The 18,529-nt window shown below is 42.5% G+C and overlaps 1 protein-coding gene across 2 annotated transcripts; it reads left to right on the top strand.

Annotated features, from left to right (window-relative positions):
- The first annotated feature begins 622 nt into the window (after positions 1-622).
- Positions 623-18,529, top strand: LOC105936606 (oncostatin-M-specific receptor subunit beta). Of its 2 annotated transcripts, XM_036131619.1 has the most exons (18): positions 1,827-1,888; positions 3,046-3,117; positions 7,069-7,220; positions 7,300-7,453; positions 7,538-7,816; positions 7,889-8,015; positions 8,383-8,519; positions 8,602-8,741; positions 8,826-8,985; positions 9,762-9,823; positions 11,027-11,249; positions 14,732-14,911; positions 15,049-15,150; positions 15,237-15,398; positions 15,587-15,715; positions 16,310-16,397; positions 16,494-16,557; positions 16,690-18,529. In XM_036131619.1, exons 1-18 carry the CDS (start codon positions 1,849-1,851, stop codon positions 17,107-17,109), a joined length of 2,691 nt encoding a protein of 896 aa, XP_035987512.1. In that variant the 5' UTR covers positions 1,827-1,848; the 3' UTR covers positions 17,110-18,529. The 2 variants fall into 2 exon arrangements, with proteins under 2 accessions (XP_012732977.2, XP_035987512.1); XM_012877523.3 differs by lacking the exons at positions 1,827-1,888; positions 3,046-3,117 and adding an exon at positions 623-996.

Below are 18,529 nucleotides of genomic sequence, written 5' to 3'. Positions count from 1 at the left end.
TAGCTGGAATATGTACTCCTTGGTACTTGGGTAGATATTGGGTTCTTTTTTTTTTTTAACAATTATGCTGAAAAAAATTCATTACCCAGGAATTTTTCCTCATAAATTTGTATAAATTCTCAGGTAAAGTTTTCCAAGCTAGAAAATTCCTGTGATTTTGTAACACCAGCTGAGAGTATTTAGATAAACGATATCAAACCAACCGGCCACACTGATACGATGCGTAATACCAATGCATTTCATTAGCTGACAATAAACAGAGTGTAAACATGTTCTGACTGGTTCTGCTTATCCGCACTTTTCCCTGAATCGTAATCCTGTGGCGAGAAGAAAAGTTGTACATTTCTCACCATAACTTCCTTTTTTGTTCCTCATTTTTAGGACGTTGGCTGAACTGCTGAATCATCAGATTACTGCTCTGCTCAGAGCTGATCAAACATGCCATGTTTTTAATCCCACGGTCTGTTTCCCGGATTACGTCACAGTCCGGGCCACAGTTTGCTTTCCATGGAATAAAATATTTTGCTTGTGGTTTCGTTTCTGTGCCTATTAAACCAGCTATGGTTATTTTTGCTGAAGTCATTTCCAGGCAACTCGGCGCTCTTGTTGCATGTCTGATCTGGCCACTCTGATTAACAGTTACTGGAATGCAGCCGCTCCGTTTCCTGTTAGGAGGTCCTCATGGATTTCACAATCTCTGTGAACTCCTGCATTTGCACAGTACGTTCGGTTGGCTGCGTCTGCAGGGAGGGCTGCTTCTGGGAGTAACCCAACACTCCGACATCATTCAGTTTGACTCAAAGCTCTAGGATCCCTCTGAGTGATCCGGACCTCTTTATTTTCTTTTAATTACATCTAAAACAGAGTGGATGGTTGACAGTTTAAATAATCACAACGTGTGGGAGCAGATAAGGAGAAGGAGGATGAAAATGATTGTGACCTGGCTTTTCTTGTTGCTTCTGTTCAGTCTGAGTGAACAAAACGGACAGCAAACAGGTGAGTTCTCCGTCCTCTTCTCCTATCTCTGGGTTTACTTCTAACAGTATACTATTTCTGCACAAAACCAGCTTTAATGTTTTTGCATGAAAGGAAGAAAATCTAGCAGGTTTCACTGAAAGGCTCAGAGTGCAGGAAACGAAGAACCAGCTAAGAGTTTTAAAATGGGTCAGCCATGTTGGAAGTAGTTATGAACTGATGTCAGTTTTTCTAAATCCTTAAAAGTGAATCAGAAACATGCAGACCAGCTTTGAACATCTACAGACTGAAGGTTGTTGCTCATTCTTCATTTGTAGAGCATCTCCTGCTCACTTAGATTGGACTGAGAACATCTGGGAGCATCAGTATTCAAGTCCTGTCACAGATTTTCAGTAGGATACAGATCTGGGACTTTGACTAGGCCATTCTAACCCATGAATCTGCTTTGATCTAAACCATCCCATAATATCTCTGGCTGCATGTTCAGGGTGGTTGTCTTGCTGGAAGGTGAACCTCCACCTCAGTCTCAGGTCTTCTGCAGCCTCTAACGGGTCTCCTTCCATTGTTGTCCTGGATTTAGCTCCATCCATCTCCCCATCAGTTTGATGCTGCCAGCATGTTTCTCTGCAGGAATAGTGTGTTCAGGATGATGAGCAGTTTGTGTCGCGTTTGTTGGCCAGAAAGGTCAGTTCTGGTCTCCTCTGATAAGAGCAACTTCCTGTTTACAGTTTCTTCTACACAGCTCATAGCAAACTTAATAGAACTTCCTGTAACTTTCTTCTTTGCACTCTTCCATAAAACCCAAGGAGGGCACAACTAATAGTTTGTTTTCACACCTAAGCTGTGGATCTCTGCAGCTGATCCAGAGTTACCATGGGCCTGTTGACTGTTTCTCCAGCTGATGCTATCAGAAGTCAGTTCAATTAAATTTTATTTATATAGCCTCAATTCACAACACGTGTGACTCAAAGTCAAGTTCAATCGGATTATACAAATTGGTCAAAAAGTTTCCTCTCTAAGGAAACCCAGCAGGTTGCATCAAGTCTCTCCAAGCAGCATTCACTCCTCCTGAAAGAGCGTAGAGCCACAGTGGACAGTCGTCTGCATTGTTGATGGCTTTGCAGCAATCCCTCATACTGAGCATGCATGAAGCAACAGTGGAGAGGAAAACTCCCCTTTAACAGGGAGGAGAACCTCCAGCAGAACCAGAACCAGGCTCAGTGTGAACGCTCATCTGCCTCCACCCACTGGGGCTTAGAGAAGACAGAGCAGAGACACAGAAAGCACAGAAGCTCACATTGACCCAGGAGTACTTTCTATGGTAGATGGTAATAGAGGATGATCTGCCTCCCCTGATGATGTCACAGCTAACAGCACACCAGACCAGGTGTACCTTCTATGGAGATAAAAATGACAGAGAACAAGAAGTTAAGACGAAATAACAACAAACAATGCAGATTGGAGAGCAGTAGGAGAACTCAGCAGAGAGAGAGAAATAGACCCTGATGTTCTCCAGCAGTCTAAGCCTATAGCAGCGTAACTACAGAGATAGCTCAGGGTAACATGAGCCACTCTGACAAGAACCTTTGTCAAAAAGGAAAGTTTTAAGCCTAGTCAGACAAAGAGTCTGCCTCATGGACCAAAACTGGGAGTTGATTCAAAAACGGAGAGCAAGGGTCTGGTGGACGATACAAAACCACAAACAGAGGGGCTTTTTATTGCTTTTCAGTTTGAATGAGGGAAACTAAGGGCTAAAATGTTCAAAGGAATTTTAGTTATTAATTTGCCTGGGACTAATTAATAAATCAGACTGAATCAGCCTTTATCTCCAAGTGTCATGATGCAGTCTGCGGCACCATGCACATGCTCAGGACACTTTCCACCTTCCAAACAGCTCCAGTGTCCAGTTCAGTAATCATCCACACCTGTCAGCTACTAATCAGCCAGCATTCAGCACACCTGTCAGCCTCACTATTTAAGCTCACTGCATTCTGTCATTCCTCGTCGGTTCGTTTTGTTTTTCCTGCCTTACCTCTGTTTCTGCTGCTCACCTCATCCAGTCTCGTCCAGCCGGAAGTTTCCTCTATTCTCCGCCAGCCTGCTGTAGTCCTGGTTCCAAGTCTCCGTTCTGCTGTGCTTCTGGTAATGCTGCCTCCGTGCTTTGGTTTCTTCCTGCTTGCCAGCTCCAGCCTGGTTCTACCTCTCTGGTCTCCTGCTTCCACCACTCCTCATCATTCAATAAAACTCACAAACTAAGCTCTGTGTGTGGTTCAGTTCGGGTTCAGTACACAAATAATGACACCAAGTTGGTTCATACACTTAGAAATTTGGCTTTGCTTCTGGCTTGTTCTGAATGAGGACATTTTAGCACAAATACTAAAAAATATTTTTTTTTTTCCAAAATATGTATATTCACCATATTGTCAAAAGTATTTGCTCCCCCATCCTAATACCTGAAATCTGGTGTTCCACCACTTCCATGGTCACAGGTGTATCCAATCCAGATGCTGAAGAGCAGAGTGAGGAGAGATCATAAACTTTCTGTAGAGTAAATCGCTACAGACCTCCAAACTTCATGTTGCCTTCAGGTTAACATGGAATAAACAGATTAAGTTAAAGAGATATGGACTCCAGTTACTGATTAGAAGGAAACTAATTGCTCTGGATTAAATTTTGGCATGTAAGAGTGAGGGCTGGACGATAATTCAATAACAATATATATCGATCGATAGACGTGTGGTGCAATAGGAAAAAATAGGGTCGATAAAAGTTTGATAGAAACAGTTTTCCGTCCTTCCTTTCAGCCTATCTTATTAGTTGATGCTACAGTCACTACTTAGAGTTTTTTCTCTAACAGCGCTCCCTAATTGTGCAACGAGTGCCGTGAATCAGTGCAAAATGAGCTGAAATCTGTGTCCTTACATGCCACAACCTCGGACCTGCGTCAGCCTCTTAGTTATGAAACCTGAGAAGTAACTAGTGTACTATTCCCACCTAAATAGGCTATTTTATTTATTTATTTATGTATTTATTTATTTGGTGTATTTATTTTGGTCTTTATTTAATAATAAAGTCTTTAATAACATAACTCAGGTCTCTTAAGTTATTTTTAAATACGTTGTGTTATGGTTAAAAAAGTTGGTTAAATAAAGATTTAATTGGAATTCTGTGTTTGGTTTCTTTATTAAAATTAAATCATTTAGCAATATCATAAAATGTCCAGGCAGAGCTGCACATAAAATACGGTTTTAGATATTTTCAATAATTATCAATATCGATCAATGTGCATTTTTTTTTATCGATAAGCTTTTTTTCTATATCGTCCAGCCCCACTGAGCTATATAATACACTGGAGTGCTAATCGCCCGCTGTTAGAACGAGTTGCTTTGAAGCCACCAGCCGCCATATTGGTACTCCCTATTTTCCTCCAGTAACTAGGGAATATGTGCGCTACAGCATGGAATAACGAGGATTTTCTCATGTTCAGGGGGGCTTAAAACTTTTAAAATGTCAAATGCCATATACGTTTATGTTATGTACTAAAACTATCAAGTACTGTGAAAGTCATGTGCTGAAATATTTAGCATCTTATTTATTTAAATAAATAAATATATATATATAACATTTCTAAATATATAAATAATATACAAAAACATATATTTACATATATATACATATATACATATACACATACTTATATGTTTAATATGAATAACATGTAAATTATTTCAGCACATAATTTCCTAGTAGTTGATAGTGTTAGTACATCCACTGACTGTAGAATTATCTGAAACGTTTTTACACAGCCAGAAAACTGCTTGTTGTTGCAACCAAATCCTGTGGGATTCTGTGAGAGTAGGGAGTAGCAAGATGGCGGCCAGTGACTTCAGTTTTTTGGCAAAATCAGCACTCCAGTGTATTATATAGCTCAGTGCCCAGCCCTAGTAAGAGTTAAAGGAGCATAGCGTAAGATCCAGGGTATTTGCAGACGTCTGCCCCCTCTGGCGACAAGTTGAAATGACACCAGTGTTGTACACATGCATGGGAGAAGAGGAAAACCATCTGCAGCGGTGACTGTGCTTTTGTTTCTAGGTGTGATATCTACTGAGGTAAGAAAGTGACGAGACTTATGAGGGTCCGTTCACATAACGGCCCGTCTCGTTTCACCCGTTCGATGATTTGGCCACAGAAGTGACAGTGAATTCAGAGGCAAAAACAGTTTGACATATATTTATTACAATTTGGAATTCCAAAATGGGAGACACTTACAAGTTTTATCACCTCCGCGGATACCTTAACCTTGTCCCAAAAATGCTCTGCCCGAGTCGTAAGAAGTGTCTCAGCGCTTACACGTTTGTATCATGCTTTTTAACCCAGGGGCGGCTCCAGAAGGGGGCCGGACCAACCCTCCCCTGATCTGCCTCTCAGTGTAGTGCAGACACTGAGTCTGCTAAAACATGTGTTTCCTGACGCTTGACCGTTAAAATGTAATCTATTGCCTTAGTTGGGTCCCGGGAGTTAACTGAAATAACAGTGAGACCTTGAGAAAGGAATTTTAGAGGCACTATCTGTTTCCACAAGGCTCTCATAAATTACCGTGCGGTGGCTGGTACACGCTTGCTGAAGTCTGAATCCACCTTTGTTCTGCACACATTCTCATCTTTAGGTTACTGGGTTAAAGTTGATATCTGTATAACTTTAAAATACACTATTATCATATAAGTAATTATATATTTCCATAACAAAAGCTACCCTGTGTTTTCTTACTAGTGCATTAATTACGGTGGAGACTCAACAAGGTAGCTAGGTGAACGAGAGCGCACTGCCCGTCACATCAACGCGCACACCCGGGGGATTTGACCCGAATCACTTTCTCATGAACTGACTAATCCAGCCTATAAAGGCAACTGCAGTAAAGAGAGGAAAACTCTTTTTACACGTTGGTCAATTAGGGCATGCATGGCAAATAAGTAGTATTTAACATCAGAACTTGCACCATGCACCTTTAACCTGGTGTGAAACCAAATGCACACCAGACCATTCTGGTTCTGAAGCATTTTGAAAGTCAAGCGTCCTTTTCCTTCCACTACTTTGTGTTGGTCCTCCACACACTTTGATGACAGGCTCCTGATCCATGTTCTTCATCCAAGAAGGTAAAGTTACTGGATACACAAACAGAGATTTTAGGGCTCCCACAAATTGGCTTAAAGCGGAGTCAATCCGACTTTCCATCAGTATTTTTCTGAAAACATTTGGACATCCATCCAGGAATCCTTGTCAGTGTTTGTTTTTGCCGTGACCTAGATGGCTGAGAATTTGCACAGGCGAGTGAGATTTGCCAGATGCACAAACAGCTAAACCTTGCAGCTTCCTTTAGTTCCTTTGAAGGCTGAAGAGATGAGTGTGAGAGCAAAACTTGCCTGTTAGTGTGGATCCCCACTCCGAGTTGAGCTCTGCTCCGATCTCTCTGCCTTTGTCCAAGTTGGCTAATGGGCAGGAAGTGTCGTCACGTTTCATTGTTTTGGTCGGTGACGTTAGAGCAGCAATGAATGCTGGGAGGTGTAGTCTATCAGTACTGAGATGGCCCAACAAAAGGTTCTCATTCTTTAGGACATGATCCCTATCTGATGACCGTAGGTGAGGGTTGAAACGTAGAAGGTCCAGCAAATCTGAAACGTCACCTTCCAGATCTACGTCCGAGTCAAACGTTCAAATTCAATATGAAGATTAAAAAATATAAACTAATTTTCCTTTAATCAATCAATCAATCAATCAATCAATCAATCAACTTTATTGTCAATTTCATCATATGCTCCAGACATACAATGAGATCGAAATTACGTTTCTCACTGTCCCACGGTGAAGACAAGACATATTTACCAGACTAAGTACACAGACAACATAACATTCAGATAAAAGTAAATAAGAGGAGACATGCAGTGAAGAAATAAATAAAAGCAGCAAAATTTGGTTTTAAAATTGTACATGGACAGTCAATGTACAATTTAATGATGCTTCACTAATGATACTGCCTGTCATTTTCCCCCTTGATCAAAACAAGGAGCTCAGCAACAATGACTATCTCTTTCCCAGGTGTTTCACGATGCGGACCTCAGAACCTAACCGTCTGGGGTTTGGGTCAGACGCTCCTGGCAGAGTGGGAAGACGACGCATCATGCTTGGCTCTGAATGACCCGATCACCTACAATATGACAGTTCTCATTGAAAACAAAGAAGTTTATTCTGTGAGTTCATTGCCGTGGTTTATGACTAACAATCCCACTTGCCGACTCTGCCGCTGACATGATTGTGGAAATATTTCAGGATAAAGTCTCTGTGATGCCGGACCACTTTGGATCGACTCATTCCTGGAACTGGACGTCTTATTTGCCGTTGGAGTGTGCTTCTCACACCTTCAGGCTGAGATCCCTAGTCCAAAACCAGATGAGCCAGCTGGAACAAGAGAAGACTCTTCCTGGTAAATAGCAACCTCAGCTTACATCAAAACCCTTCAGTCCTACACCTAATGCTGTGTTTTAACGCTCTTTTGGTTCTTCTGGAGGTCAAACCGGCTCTGGTGGGGAAAGAGTCTTCCCTCAGGATGCGGTGTTTGATGTTGGCAGCACCGCCACCTTCTGCTGTATCGTCCCAGATGGTGAAAAGTTTGATAAGATGTTTCTGGATAGACCCACAGGCAGAAACATGAGCACCACCAAGATCAGTGAGCAGAGATACGCCCTGACTTTGCAGCTGGAGGAAGTCCCAGCTCAGGGTCTTGATGTCTTGTGTATGACCAAAGAACCATCAAAGGGACACTATGGATCTACTGTTTTTATTGGCTGTAAGTTCTCTGTGAAATTCTGGTTCCATGAAACTATTCATACTAGTGAGTAAACTCAACTTTCTGACTCAGACCCACCTGATGTTAGAGATCTTCGGTGTGAAACTCGGGATCTGGAGTCAGTGGAATGTCTCTGGAGGGAAGGAAGAGGCACAATGGTGGGAGTAAAGAGTCCGACACAGTATCAGCTGGATGGAAGGTAAAAGGAAATGATCCAAATATGTCTGTGTAGAAACCAAGAAAGAACCAGAGGTACTTTTTCACCACAGCCGAAGCTTGTATAATACATAGCCATATAATCAACCTCAAACCTCAGTAAACTAAAGCCTTAGAAGAGCTCCACAACTCCTCTGCAATGTTTAAAACTAATAGTCGGACTAAAAAATCCCTGCTGAGAGACATTGCTGCTGATGGTGGTTCTATGGATCATGGTGATGGCTCAGGATTTCCCCTCTACAATTTGTTTGAGGAGGTGTTGTTAAATAAATTATGATAGTGTAATATTTCATATGCTCTCCTTGTTCATGTTTTGTGGGTATGATCAAAGCCTATTTTTTGTCTTGCAGTAAATGTGACTCTGAAAATAAAGGAAGATGCTCTAAAAAGCTAAAGGTCGAAGTTGGTGAGAAGAACTGGACTCTAACAGCTTGGAACCGCCTTGGAAAGGTGGAGATCCAAGACACTGCAGATCTGACCAAGAGAGGTACTTTTTACAGCCTTTTGGAAGCTAAAACCACCTGACTTCTTTAACTGAATTCAGCTGTCACAGTTTCTCTTTGTTTCAGTTCACATGTTGGCTCCACATGAGCTAACAGTTGCTGATGTAAACGCCAGGACTGCCAAACTTAGCTGGAGGTGGACTGTGAAGCGGTACGATAACCTGAGCCTGACGTGCCAGACCAACATCACAGACACAGAGGGGCATGTACGTCTTCAGTGAGGATAAAAAGGAACAGGAGACATCCCTTTGTAAAAAATCTTAAACTTAAACTCTCTTTTGTCCACTTAGTTTCCCCAGATTGAACACGGTGTCGGGTTGAAAGTTGCCATTTTAACTGATCTGAGACCAAACTGGGAATATCAAGTGAAGGTCCGGTGCAGAACAGCTGAACATTTCTGGAAATGGGGCACATGGAGCCAAAACGTGACCCTTCGCACGTTGGGTGATGGTGGGTATCTGACGCAGAGCACACCAACACCTTCGATCCGAACATTCTTCTACTTTAGCTACTTTTCTTAAGGTCATTTTAAGATCTCCTCACCAGACTTTAGATGTATTCAAGACAATCTCTAGTCTGGCACTGACTGTCACAATACCTTATTTTTTCTCTTTTTGAAAGCTGAAACACTTATTTCGAACATATAAGGAAAAATCTTATCTCAAGTTTAAAAAGGAGTAGGAAGAAGCCGTTGCTTATTAATCCTGCATTTCTGTCTAAAATGTAGAATCCATGTAAAGTTCCCCATTACACATATTTGCATCTAATTTGTCCTCCTTGTCACAATTTCAACACTTTTATAATCTATCATTACAATTATGTTCAAGTAATAAATCTTTTTATGACTTAGTCCTAGCTATGCCATTTTAACCATTGTCAATGTATGTAAAAATGTTTTCTACGTGGATTTATGCCATGGCAGTGGTGGTCTATTGGTTAGAGAGCCACTTGTTTGCTTTTTGGAGAAGCTGCAAAGGTTGCCGGTTCAAAACTCAGTCCATCACTCTGGGTCCCTGAGCAAGACTCTCGACCACAGATTGCACTGCTCAGTGTTGCAGCACGCTGTTTCCTAAGGGATGGACACATCTCCCCTCTGCGGGACGATTTAGGAAGCCAAAAAGCTTTGAAATGACCCAGAAAATTGTACCACAGCTACACTGAATAATCAGCTAAACTAACTCTTAAATGATTCTGAAAACTGAATGTTTAACCTGTTTCCCCCACAGTTCCAGATCCTCTCAACGTGTGGATGGAGGAGAAGGGAAACCAGACGCTGATCGTTTGGAAGGTGAGTCTGCAGCTCAGGATCATTGGAGTGTGAAGCTCTCCTAAAGTGTGGGCATCTCCAAACTTCAGAGCCTCAAGAAAGCTTTTTCAGAGCCCCTGTTGTTACCAAACAAAATCATCCAGACTGTAAGACTGGAGGATATTAATTCTGCTCTACAAACATGTTGAGGCTTGTGTTTCCCTTTTGGAAAAATCTAAAATCTACAAATCCATCCATTTACTGCTTTTATCATTTTATTTCTCACCTTTAAAACATTGAGTGTCTTTGTGGACATCCTTGGACAGCTCATATGTTTCCTGGCGATTATCACAAATCTTAAACTGAGCCCTGATAATTGCTCCCTCCCTGAGAAAGAAGGAGATCACCTCATCAAATCTTAGACTTAGAGAGCTTAGACAGCTTTATTTGTCATTTTGTATGCACAGAGTGCATACAGAACGAAACTTCGTTTGCATACAGCTTGAAAATTACAGTGAATTGCAGTAGATTACAGGGTAAAGTAAATTACAGGATAAAATTACCGCAGTGCAGCAGTGATTTAACACTACAACAATTGAAATGTAAACAGTGCAGGAGAAAGAGACTGTGTGCGATCACAGTGTACAGGTGAGTATTTCTTAAAAACCATTCGTATGTGCAGAAATAATTTGTGTAAGAATGCATTTATAAGGATGCAATGATGCATATGTGAAAATATGCGAATGATCTCCACCTTCTCGTCTGCACAACGATCTCTGGTCAATATGAAAACCTTGGGTGATGTCCTCTGGTGAAGCTTCAAAACTCTCCTTTAATCATGACTGCAACAGCTCACAGCTGCGTTTATGAAGTGTTGTCAGAGTTCTAAACAATAACTGACTTCCATGAGTTACTGAATAAGGAGACAGTGGAGTGATGAAGTTCCAGCACTTTTATTGAAAAACAGAGCAGAGATCACATAGATGGAAAGTAATCACACCTCTCGGTCCCACTGCAGTCTGTGTCTGCCTGTCTCTGCCCCTCCTCGCTTTCGGCTCTCCCTAATACTCGATAGTTGCCTTGGCATGAGACAAAACAAAGACAGTCTATCCTAGACAATCATCAGTAGCCCGTGCTCACATGTCCGAGTGCCGTGGGGCCATAGTGACTTCAGAATAATATTCATATCACATGAAGCGACCTTTCTCCCCTGTGTGGTAAGCTGAAGTCCTGCTGTTTCTGCAGAGGCCTCTGGACCACCAGAGCCACGGAGAAATCATGCGATACGAGGTGACCTGGGCCAGAACCAGCGACTCAAACCAACTGAAGAAAACCGACGTGCCTCCCAGCGCCCACAGTCACACTCTCTGTTTGGACACCGGTGGACAATACGTCATCAAGGTTACAGCGAAGAACAAAAATGGCAGCTCATCGCCATCGGCCATCACCCTCCCTGTCATCAGTCCAGGTACGATGGGAACTGTCGGGGGGAGTGGGGGTACCAGGCTTCAGATGATGTACAGGTCTGGGGTCGGGAGAAGGTCAGCTAGCATCTCTGCAGACCCCGCACATCCTGGACACAACCTGATCAGACTTTTTATTAGGGGACAGTAAAAAGAATCAGAAGTCTTAAAGCTGATTCAGATTAGATTTTTGATGGCTTTACTTTGTTCAGAGGCAGTTTTAGATCCAGATAAAACCTTTCAGAGGTCAACAAGTAACCCTTCCCCATGATTGACACAGAATGTGATAACCTTAGCGTAGCCTTTAAAACTATCCTAGATTCAATTGGTTTTGCTCAAAATGTGCATAAACCGACACACTCTTGGCTCCATACTTTAGACCTTGTGCTGACATATGGCATTGATTGTGAAGAATTAACAGTATTTCCTCACAACCCTGTCCTATCTGATCATTTTTTAATAACATTTGAGTTTAATCTAACTGAGTTCTCCAACCCCAAAAGAGGGTTCCATTATAGTAGATCTTTATCTGACAATGCTGCATCAAACTTTAAAAAGTCTGTCCCCCTCTTAATATCGTCAGTATTGCAGAAATACCCTGCAAATAGCAGCAATGTTGTTTCTTCCAATTCACAGGAAGCTGGCTCCTTGGTTTAATTCAGAGCTGCGTTCCTTGAAGCACAATGTTAGGAAATTGGAGAGAAAATGGCGCTGTACACACCAAGAGGAATCCTACCTAATCTGGAGGGACAGTCTATTGTTGTATAACAAGACCCTTCGCAGAGTTAGAGCAGCATATTTTTCATCATTAATTGAGGAGAATAAGAATAATCCTAGATTTCTCTTCAGTACAGTTGCCAAACCTACACAGAGTCAAAGCTCTGTTGATCCATCCATTCCCTTAGCTCTTAGCAGTAATGATTTTATGGGATTCTTCATAAATAAAATTGATTCCATTAAAAATAAAATAATTGGCATCCTCCCAAACATGATTACCTCGTCCTCAGTAAGTGAGGCAGCATTGGAGGAATCTTTAGAACCTGCAGAGTGTCTGAACTGTTTAAAAGCAGTAGAGCTTTCTGAGCTATCAAAAAATTTAGCTTCATCTAAACCTTCTACCTGTATGTCAGACCCAATCCCAACCAAGTTGTTTAAGGAGGTATTCCCTCTGATCAGTGGTCCTATTTTAGACATGACTAATCTATCCTTGATAAATGGATATGTACCACAGGCTTTTAAAGTTGCTGTTATTAAACCTTTACTTAAAAAACCATCTCTTGATCAAGATGAGTTAGTAAATTACAGACCTATATCTAATCTTCTTTTCTTATCTAAAATTCTTGAGAAAGTAGTTGCTAATCAACTATGTGAACATTTACAAAGTAATGACCTACTTGAGGAGTTTCAGTCAGGCTTCAGAGCTCATCATAGCACTGAAACAGCTCTGGTGAAGGTCACTAATGCTATTCTCATGGCCTCAGATCATGGACTTGTGTCTATACTTGTCCTGTTAGATCTCAGTGCTGCATTTGATACAGTTGATCACAATATTCTCCTACAAAGACTTGAGCATACTGTAGGGATTATGGGAAAAGCATTAGGCTGGTTTAAATCTTATCTGTCGGACAGATACCACTTTGTTCATGTTAATAATAAATTTTCCTCAAACTCTAGGGTCACTTGTGGAGTAACACAGGGTTCAGTTCTTGGACCAATTCTATTTACTATATATATGCTTCCGATTGGCAAAATTATCAGACAGCATGGGATTAATTTCCACTGTTATGCTGATGACACTCAGCTATATTTATCCATAAATCCTGATGAATCCAATTAGTTACTTCGACTGCAGTCATGTCTTGATGACTTCAAAAGCTGGATGACTTTAAATTTCCTGCATTTAAATTCTGACAAGACAGAAGTTGTAATCTTTGCGCCAGAGTCCTCAAAAAATAAAGTTCTTAATCAATCACTTAATTTGGATGGTATTAACTTGGCCTCTGGTAATAAAGTTAAAAATCTTGGTGTTGTTTTCGACCAAGACGTGTCATTTAAATCCCATATTAAACAGGTTTCCAGAGTTTCCTTTTTTCACCTCAGGAATATCGCCAAAATTAGAAACATTCTGTCCAGGGGGGATGCTGAAAAACTAGTCCATGCATTTGTTACTTCAAGGCTGGACTATTGTAATTCTTTACTATCAGGAAGTCCACAAAATGCAGTTCAAAGCCTTCAGCTGATCCAAAATGCTGCGGCAAGAGTTCTGATGAAAATCAACAAGAGGGATCATATTTCTCCAATTTTAGCTTCCCTTCATTGGCTTCCTGTTAAATCAAGAATAGAATTTAAAATTCTCCTTCTAACGTATAAAGCTTTTAATAATCAAGCTCCATCATATATCAGAGCTCTGATTACCCCGTATATTCCTAACAGAGCACTTCGCTCTCAGACTGCAGGTCTGCTGGTGGTTCCTAGAGTCTCTAAAAGTAGAATGGAAGGCAGATCCTTTAGCTATCAGGCTCCTCTCCTGTGGAACCAACTCCCAGTTTTGGTCCGTGAAGCAGACACCCCGTCTACTTTTAAGACTAATCTTAAAACTCTCCTTTTTGACAAAGCTTATAGTTAGAGTGGCTCATGTTACCCTGAGCTATCTCTATAGTTGTGCTGTGATAGGCCTAGGCTGCTGGAGGACATCAGGGTCTAATTTTCTCAGTCTACTGATTTCTACTGTTCTTCAGTCTACTGTTCTCCAGTTTTGCATTGTATTACATTGAAATGACTGTCGTCATTTCAGCTTTTAACTTTTTGCTCTCTCTCTTTTTCTTCATAGTAGGCACACCTGGTCTGACGTTCTGTTAAACTGTGACATCATCCAGAGAAGACGGCTCACCCGCTACTACCATCTAATGTAGAACCGATTACTGGATCAATGTGTGCTTCTGTGCTTTTTGTCTCTCTTGTTGTGTCTCTGCTCTGTCTTCTGTAACCCACAGTTGGTCGAGGCAGATGACCGTTCATACTGAGCGCGGTTCTGCCGGAGGTTTTCCTTCCCGTTAATGGGTGGTTTTTCTTTCCACTGTCGCTTCATGCTTGCTCAGTATGAGGGATTGCTGCAAAGCCATGGACAATGCAGACGACTCTCCCTGTGGCTCTATGCTTCTTCAGGAGTGAATGCTGCTTGTCGGGACATTTGAAGCAATCAACTGGTTCCCTTATATAGGAAATTTTTGACCAATCTGTATAATCTGACTGATTTTGACTATGTAAAGTGCCTCGAGATGACATGTTTCATGAATTGGCGCTATATAAATAAAATTGAATTGAAATGAATTGAATTGAATTTGAGCCCTTCAGCTGTAGATGCTGAGAGATTGCTCATCTTTCGGGGTTTCTCCACCTTCTTTCGGGAGCCGGGTCAAGCTTTGGGCTATTCACTGTCGTTTACTCAGACTTCTCCAAATCTAACCTTTAGATTCTGTATTTCCAGACAAAACCAGCATGAAAGTTTCCCGGCTCATTGGAAGCGAAGGAGGCTTCAACCTGTCCTGGTCTGGCCGTCCAGAGGCGAGCTGTGGCTACATTGTGGACTGGGTTCCTGCAAACAGGACTGAGCCTGTGGACTGGAGAAAACTGCCTCCCAATCAGACCAGCGTCAGGATAGAATCAAGTGAGATTCTGTCTACGGTCCAGTTATGTCCACAGCTGTCATTATATCTGTGGATATAACGGTCCAGTTATATCCACAGAACCAGTGTCGCTGCGCGTTTCGCTCTCGGTTTACATGTCCTCCTTGTTTATCCTCAGAGAACTTCAAAGATGGGCTGAGATACCAGTTATCAATCTACGCCTGCACCCAGACATCTGCGCTGCTTCTGGAGAGGATGGAGGGCTACGTCACGGAGACACGTGAGGCTGCAGTCATCTGCGGTGTGATGGCAGAACGGCCAGCAGGCTTTGTTCATCCATGCGTTGCCTTCCTTCCTCTGTTGCAGGAATAAAAGACAACCTGTTCACCTCGCTGAAGTACAAACAGCAGGGCTCCCATGGGGAGATATCCTGGGATCCGGTTTCTCTGAGAGAGCAGTCCGCTTTTATCCATGGATACGTGCTGTACTGGTGGGAAACAAGCGGGCAAAACTTCAGCGTGACCACAGGTAATGTTACCTTGTGTAGGGGCTCTGGGTTATGCCTCCACTCTGCAGCAATGGAGGCGATGACATCTTAGGCTTCAGGGTCCTTAGAGGCGTTTCAAACATCTGTGGATGCTCATGAAGTCAGAAAAAGATTTTTAGTTTTAGAAATCTGAGTTTTTAACTGGAGCTTTTCCTGCGTTTTGGTTTAGACAATCCGGAGGACACCAGCCTGACAGCCAAGAACCTGCAGACCGGCTCCTACACCTTCAAAGTGGCGGCCCGGACGGATGTCGGAGAATGTGGCGACACAACTCTCACAGCCACCATAAATTTCCAGAGTATGTAGCTTCCTTCCTTCCATCTTTCTTTCATACCAAAGAGCAGTTCAGATTTGTGGAGCTTCCTGGCCAAAAGGTCCAACAGTTCACCGTTCTGATCCGTAAGCAACGCCGTCCTGTCGCCTGATGCTCCATGGGACTGGAAAATCTGTTTGATCATCAAACTGTTCCTGGATTGTTGGAAAAGGTTGCTCCTCGGTTAACCTTGGGATCCCATTCTGTGGCTGCAACCACTGCAAGCAGGACTTCAGCTCATCTGCTCCTCTTCTACGGCCGCCAGCGGTCTGTGTCCCGGTCTGATCATGTGACTGCAGTGGCATGACGTTAGCTCAACAGTTTGGGCCAAAACACAGCAGAAATAAAGTTTCTGTGATGAATTAATTGATACCTGAATAGAAAAATATAAGAGAAAAGTTCTAACGAGTTGGGATTAATTTATGCATCGGTCATAAGCAAAGCAGAGGTCATAATTTCTCAACTCTGACGTTGAAAATGAAAGACCATCAGGTTCTGTGTTTTAACTGTGAGCGTTTATTTGTTCTGAGGCGACCTGAATGCATTTAGTCACATTTCTGAAGCCCTTTTCTTCTCCAGGCGACAGCTTCCTCTTCATCATTTCTCTGTGCGCGGTGTCTGCCCTCCTCTTGATCATCACGGTCCTCTGTTACCACCACTGGACATGGTGAGCGACCCAACCCGACCCGACCCGCCTCATTCTAAGGAACATGCCTCTAATTTGCTTTGATTTGCTTCTCTTTTGTGTTTTCCGATCCAACAGCATCAAGCAGGAACTTTACCCTGAGATCCCCAAACCAGAAATGCCTGACTGGTTCGCCTCACCCGTACGTTCTCACAGACAGAAAGCATTCACACCCCGTTGACGTCTGTGCATTTTGTGACCTTACCACCACCAACCTGAGCGTGGCAGTCGAACACAACTGAGATTCTTTGAATCATCCTCTGGTATCTTCCAGGTTAAAAGAGTTCCTCCTTATCTGCAAACGGACCTCAGCCACAACGCGGAGGAGCACACAGACATCCCACAGCTGCATTATAAAAGCGGAGAACCACTGAACAACAACACCCAGGACAGCACGGCTCTCATTTCTCCACAGACTCCCCACAGCTACCAGAACCAGCCAGCTGAGAAATACTGGGCCTCGCCGGCTCTGAACTCGTCCGGTCCAAACGTCTCGTCTCGGTCGGTGTTTACCAACCCGACGTACAACCCGATGATGACAGGGGAGGACTGCACCCCCAGCTCCGACCCGAAGCTTCAGATGAGGAACGGATACCAGCCTCAGAGTCTGGACGAGTTCTTCCATCTGAGCCAAATGGACCAGGATCCTGTCTCCTGTGTTTCAGGGTACATCATGCCACAGCAGCCGTCTTAGTTATAATACGAGGCATAAAGAATAACCCGTAAGGACATGTAGTCCTCTCTGCACCTTCTCCACCGCCTCCATCTGGTGGAACATGTCCTGAAACCACCAAAGGGAGTCATGGTGGTCAGAGGAAGCTTCTCAGATGACTCCTTTAGATGTGGAGCCACTGGATTGAGGAGCTCTTCTCCTTCTCTTTGTGCCAGAGCCTGGCCACCCTGCAGAGGAAGCACATTTCATTCACCCTTTTTTGGATCTTGAGGTTGAGGTTGGTTTCACCACTTCCGACTTCTACAGATGTGGACGTTTCTCCAGGAATTTCCCCTTTGGAGTGAAATCGTTCATCTGTAGTAATTATTAATGGTTCTATGACATAAAACAGCTCTTTTAAAACTCTTCTGAGCTGGTTTTCAAAGCCAGGATGATGGAAGCTGGAGGTTTTGGGAGGTTTTAGAAATCCTACGATGAACACTGAACGTGCTGCGTGAGTCTTTACTGTTTATTCATACTTTAAAATCCACATAGATTAAAAGATGATAAACAATAATATAAATCTTTGTGGTTTAAAGAGACCTGTGATTAAAATCCAGGTGGCCTTCACTGCTGGGGTCGTGAATAACCAGCTGGTTTGGTGATTTCTGCAGAGTGAACGGTAGGGGGCGCCAGAGGTGCGTCAACAAGTCAGAAGGTTGGGGCAGCAAAGTTTAATTTTCTTTTCTGTTTTTATGGTTTATGTCTATCAACGAAACTCTGAAGCAGCTTTAAGGTTTTTGTTGTTGTTGTTGTTTATTTTTTTTAAGAAAATGTTCAATAAATGGATGAATCAGATTAATTGCTACTCTGGTTTTTCAGAAATATTTCTGGGTGCTGCGCTGTTTCTTTGTTCTTCTGCTGTTACTGAACTACAGTTTAACCTTTACTGACTGTTTGAATTCCTGCTAAATTATCCTTTATGGTATCGAGATGTTCTCCAGACCTCCTCACACTTCAGTCCAGTTCCTCGTATTTCCAGAGGAACGTGTTTGTTAATTCTGACCAGCGACTCTCCTATACAGACAGAAGCAGAGCTGAACGTTTACCATGATGGTAAAAACCAAAGAGAACCGTTCTCTCTTCTCACTTCTGGAACAATGTCCCACAGATGAGCCAAAATCTTAAAGGACCAGCACCAAACCCAGCAGCATAAACGTCTCAACCCAACAGTGAAGCATGGTGGTGGAGGGATGATGATGCGGGGATTCTGGCTTTCAGCTTCGTTCCTGCTTAATAACTAATGTGTTATATGTATTATATGTATATATGTGTGTGTTGAATATATTTGTGTGTTTTTGTCCACTTGAGGTTAGATTTGAATAACTTTGAATAACAACAATGTAATTGTTGATGCAATCTATTTTTATTGGAATCTAATGTAAATAAAATGTTTTGCAAA

The sequence above is a fragment of the Fundulus heteroclitus genome, unplaced genomic scaffold, assembly GCF_011125445.2.
Source record: "Fundulus heteroclitus isolate FHET01 unplaced genomic scaffold, MU-UCD_Fhet_4.1 scaffold_446, whole genome shotgun sequence".
In the NCBI taxonomy this organism is placed as follows: Eukaryota; Metazoa; Chordata; class Actinopteri; order Cyprinodontiformes; family Fundulidae; genus Fundulus; species Fundulus heteroclitus.
This window is presented reverse-complemented; position numbering and strand designations above follow the sequence as displayed.

What these genes read in the sequence shown, in the direction of transcription:
- LOC105936606 (XM_012877523.3), top strand. Translation starts at nt 870, where the DNA reads ATGGTTGACAGTTTAAATAATCACAACGTGTGGGAGCAGATAAGGAGA. An exon ending in ACAAGAGAAGACTCTTCCTG is followed by an intron (nt 7,454 to 7,537) that starts GTAAATAGCAAC and finishes GTTCTTCTGGAG; the next exon opens with GTCAAACCGGCTCTGGTGGG. An exon ending in CCTCCCTGTCATCAGTCCAG is followed by an intron (nt 11,250 to 14,731) that starts GTACGATGGGAA and finishes CTGTATTTCCAG; the next exon opens with ACAAAACCAGCATGAAAGTT.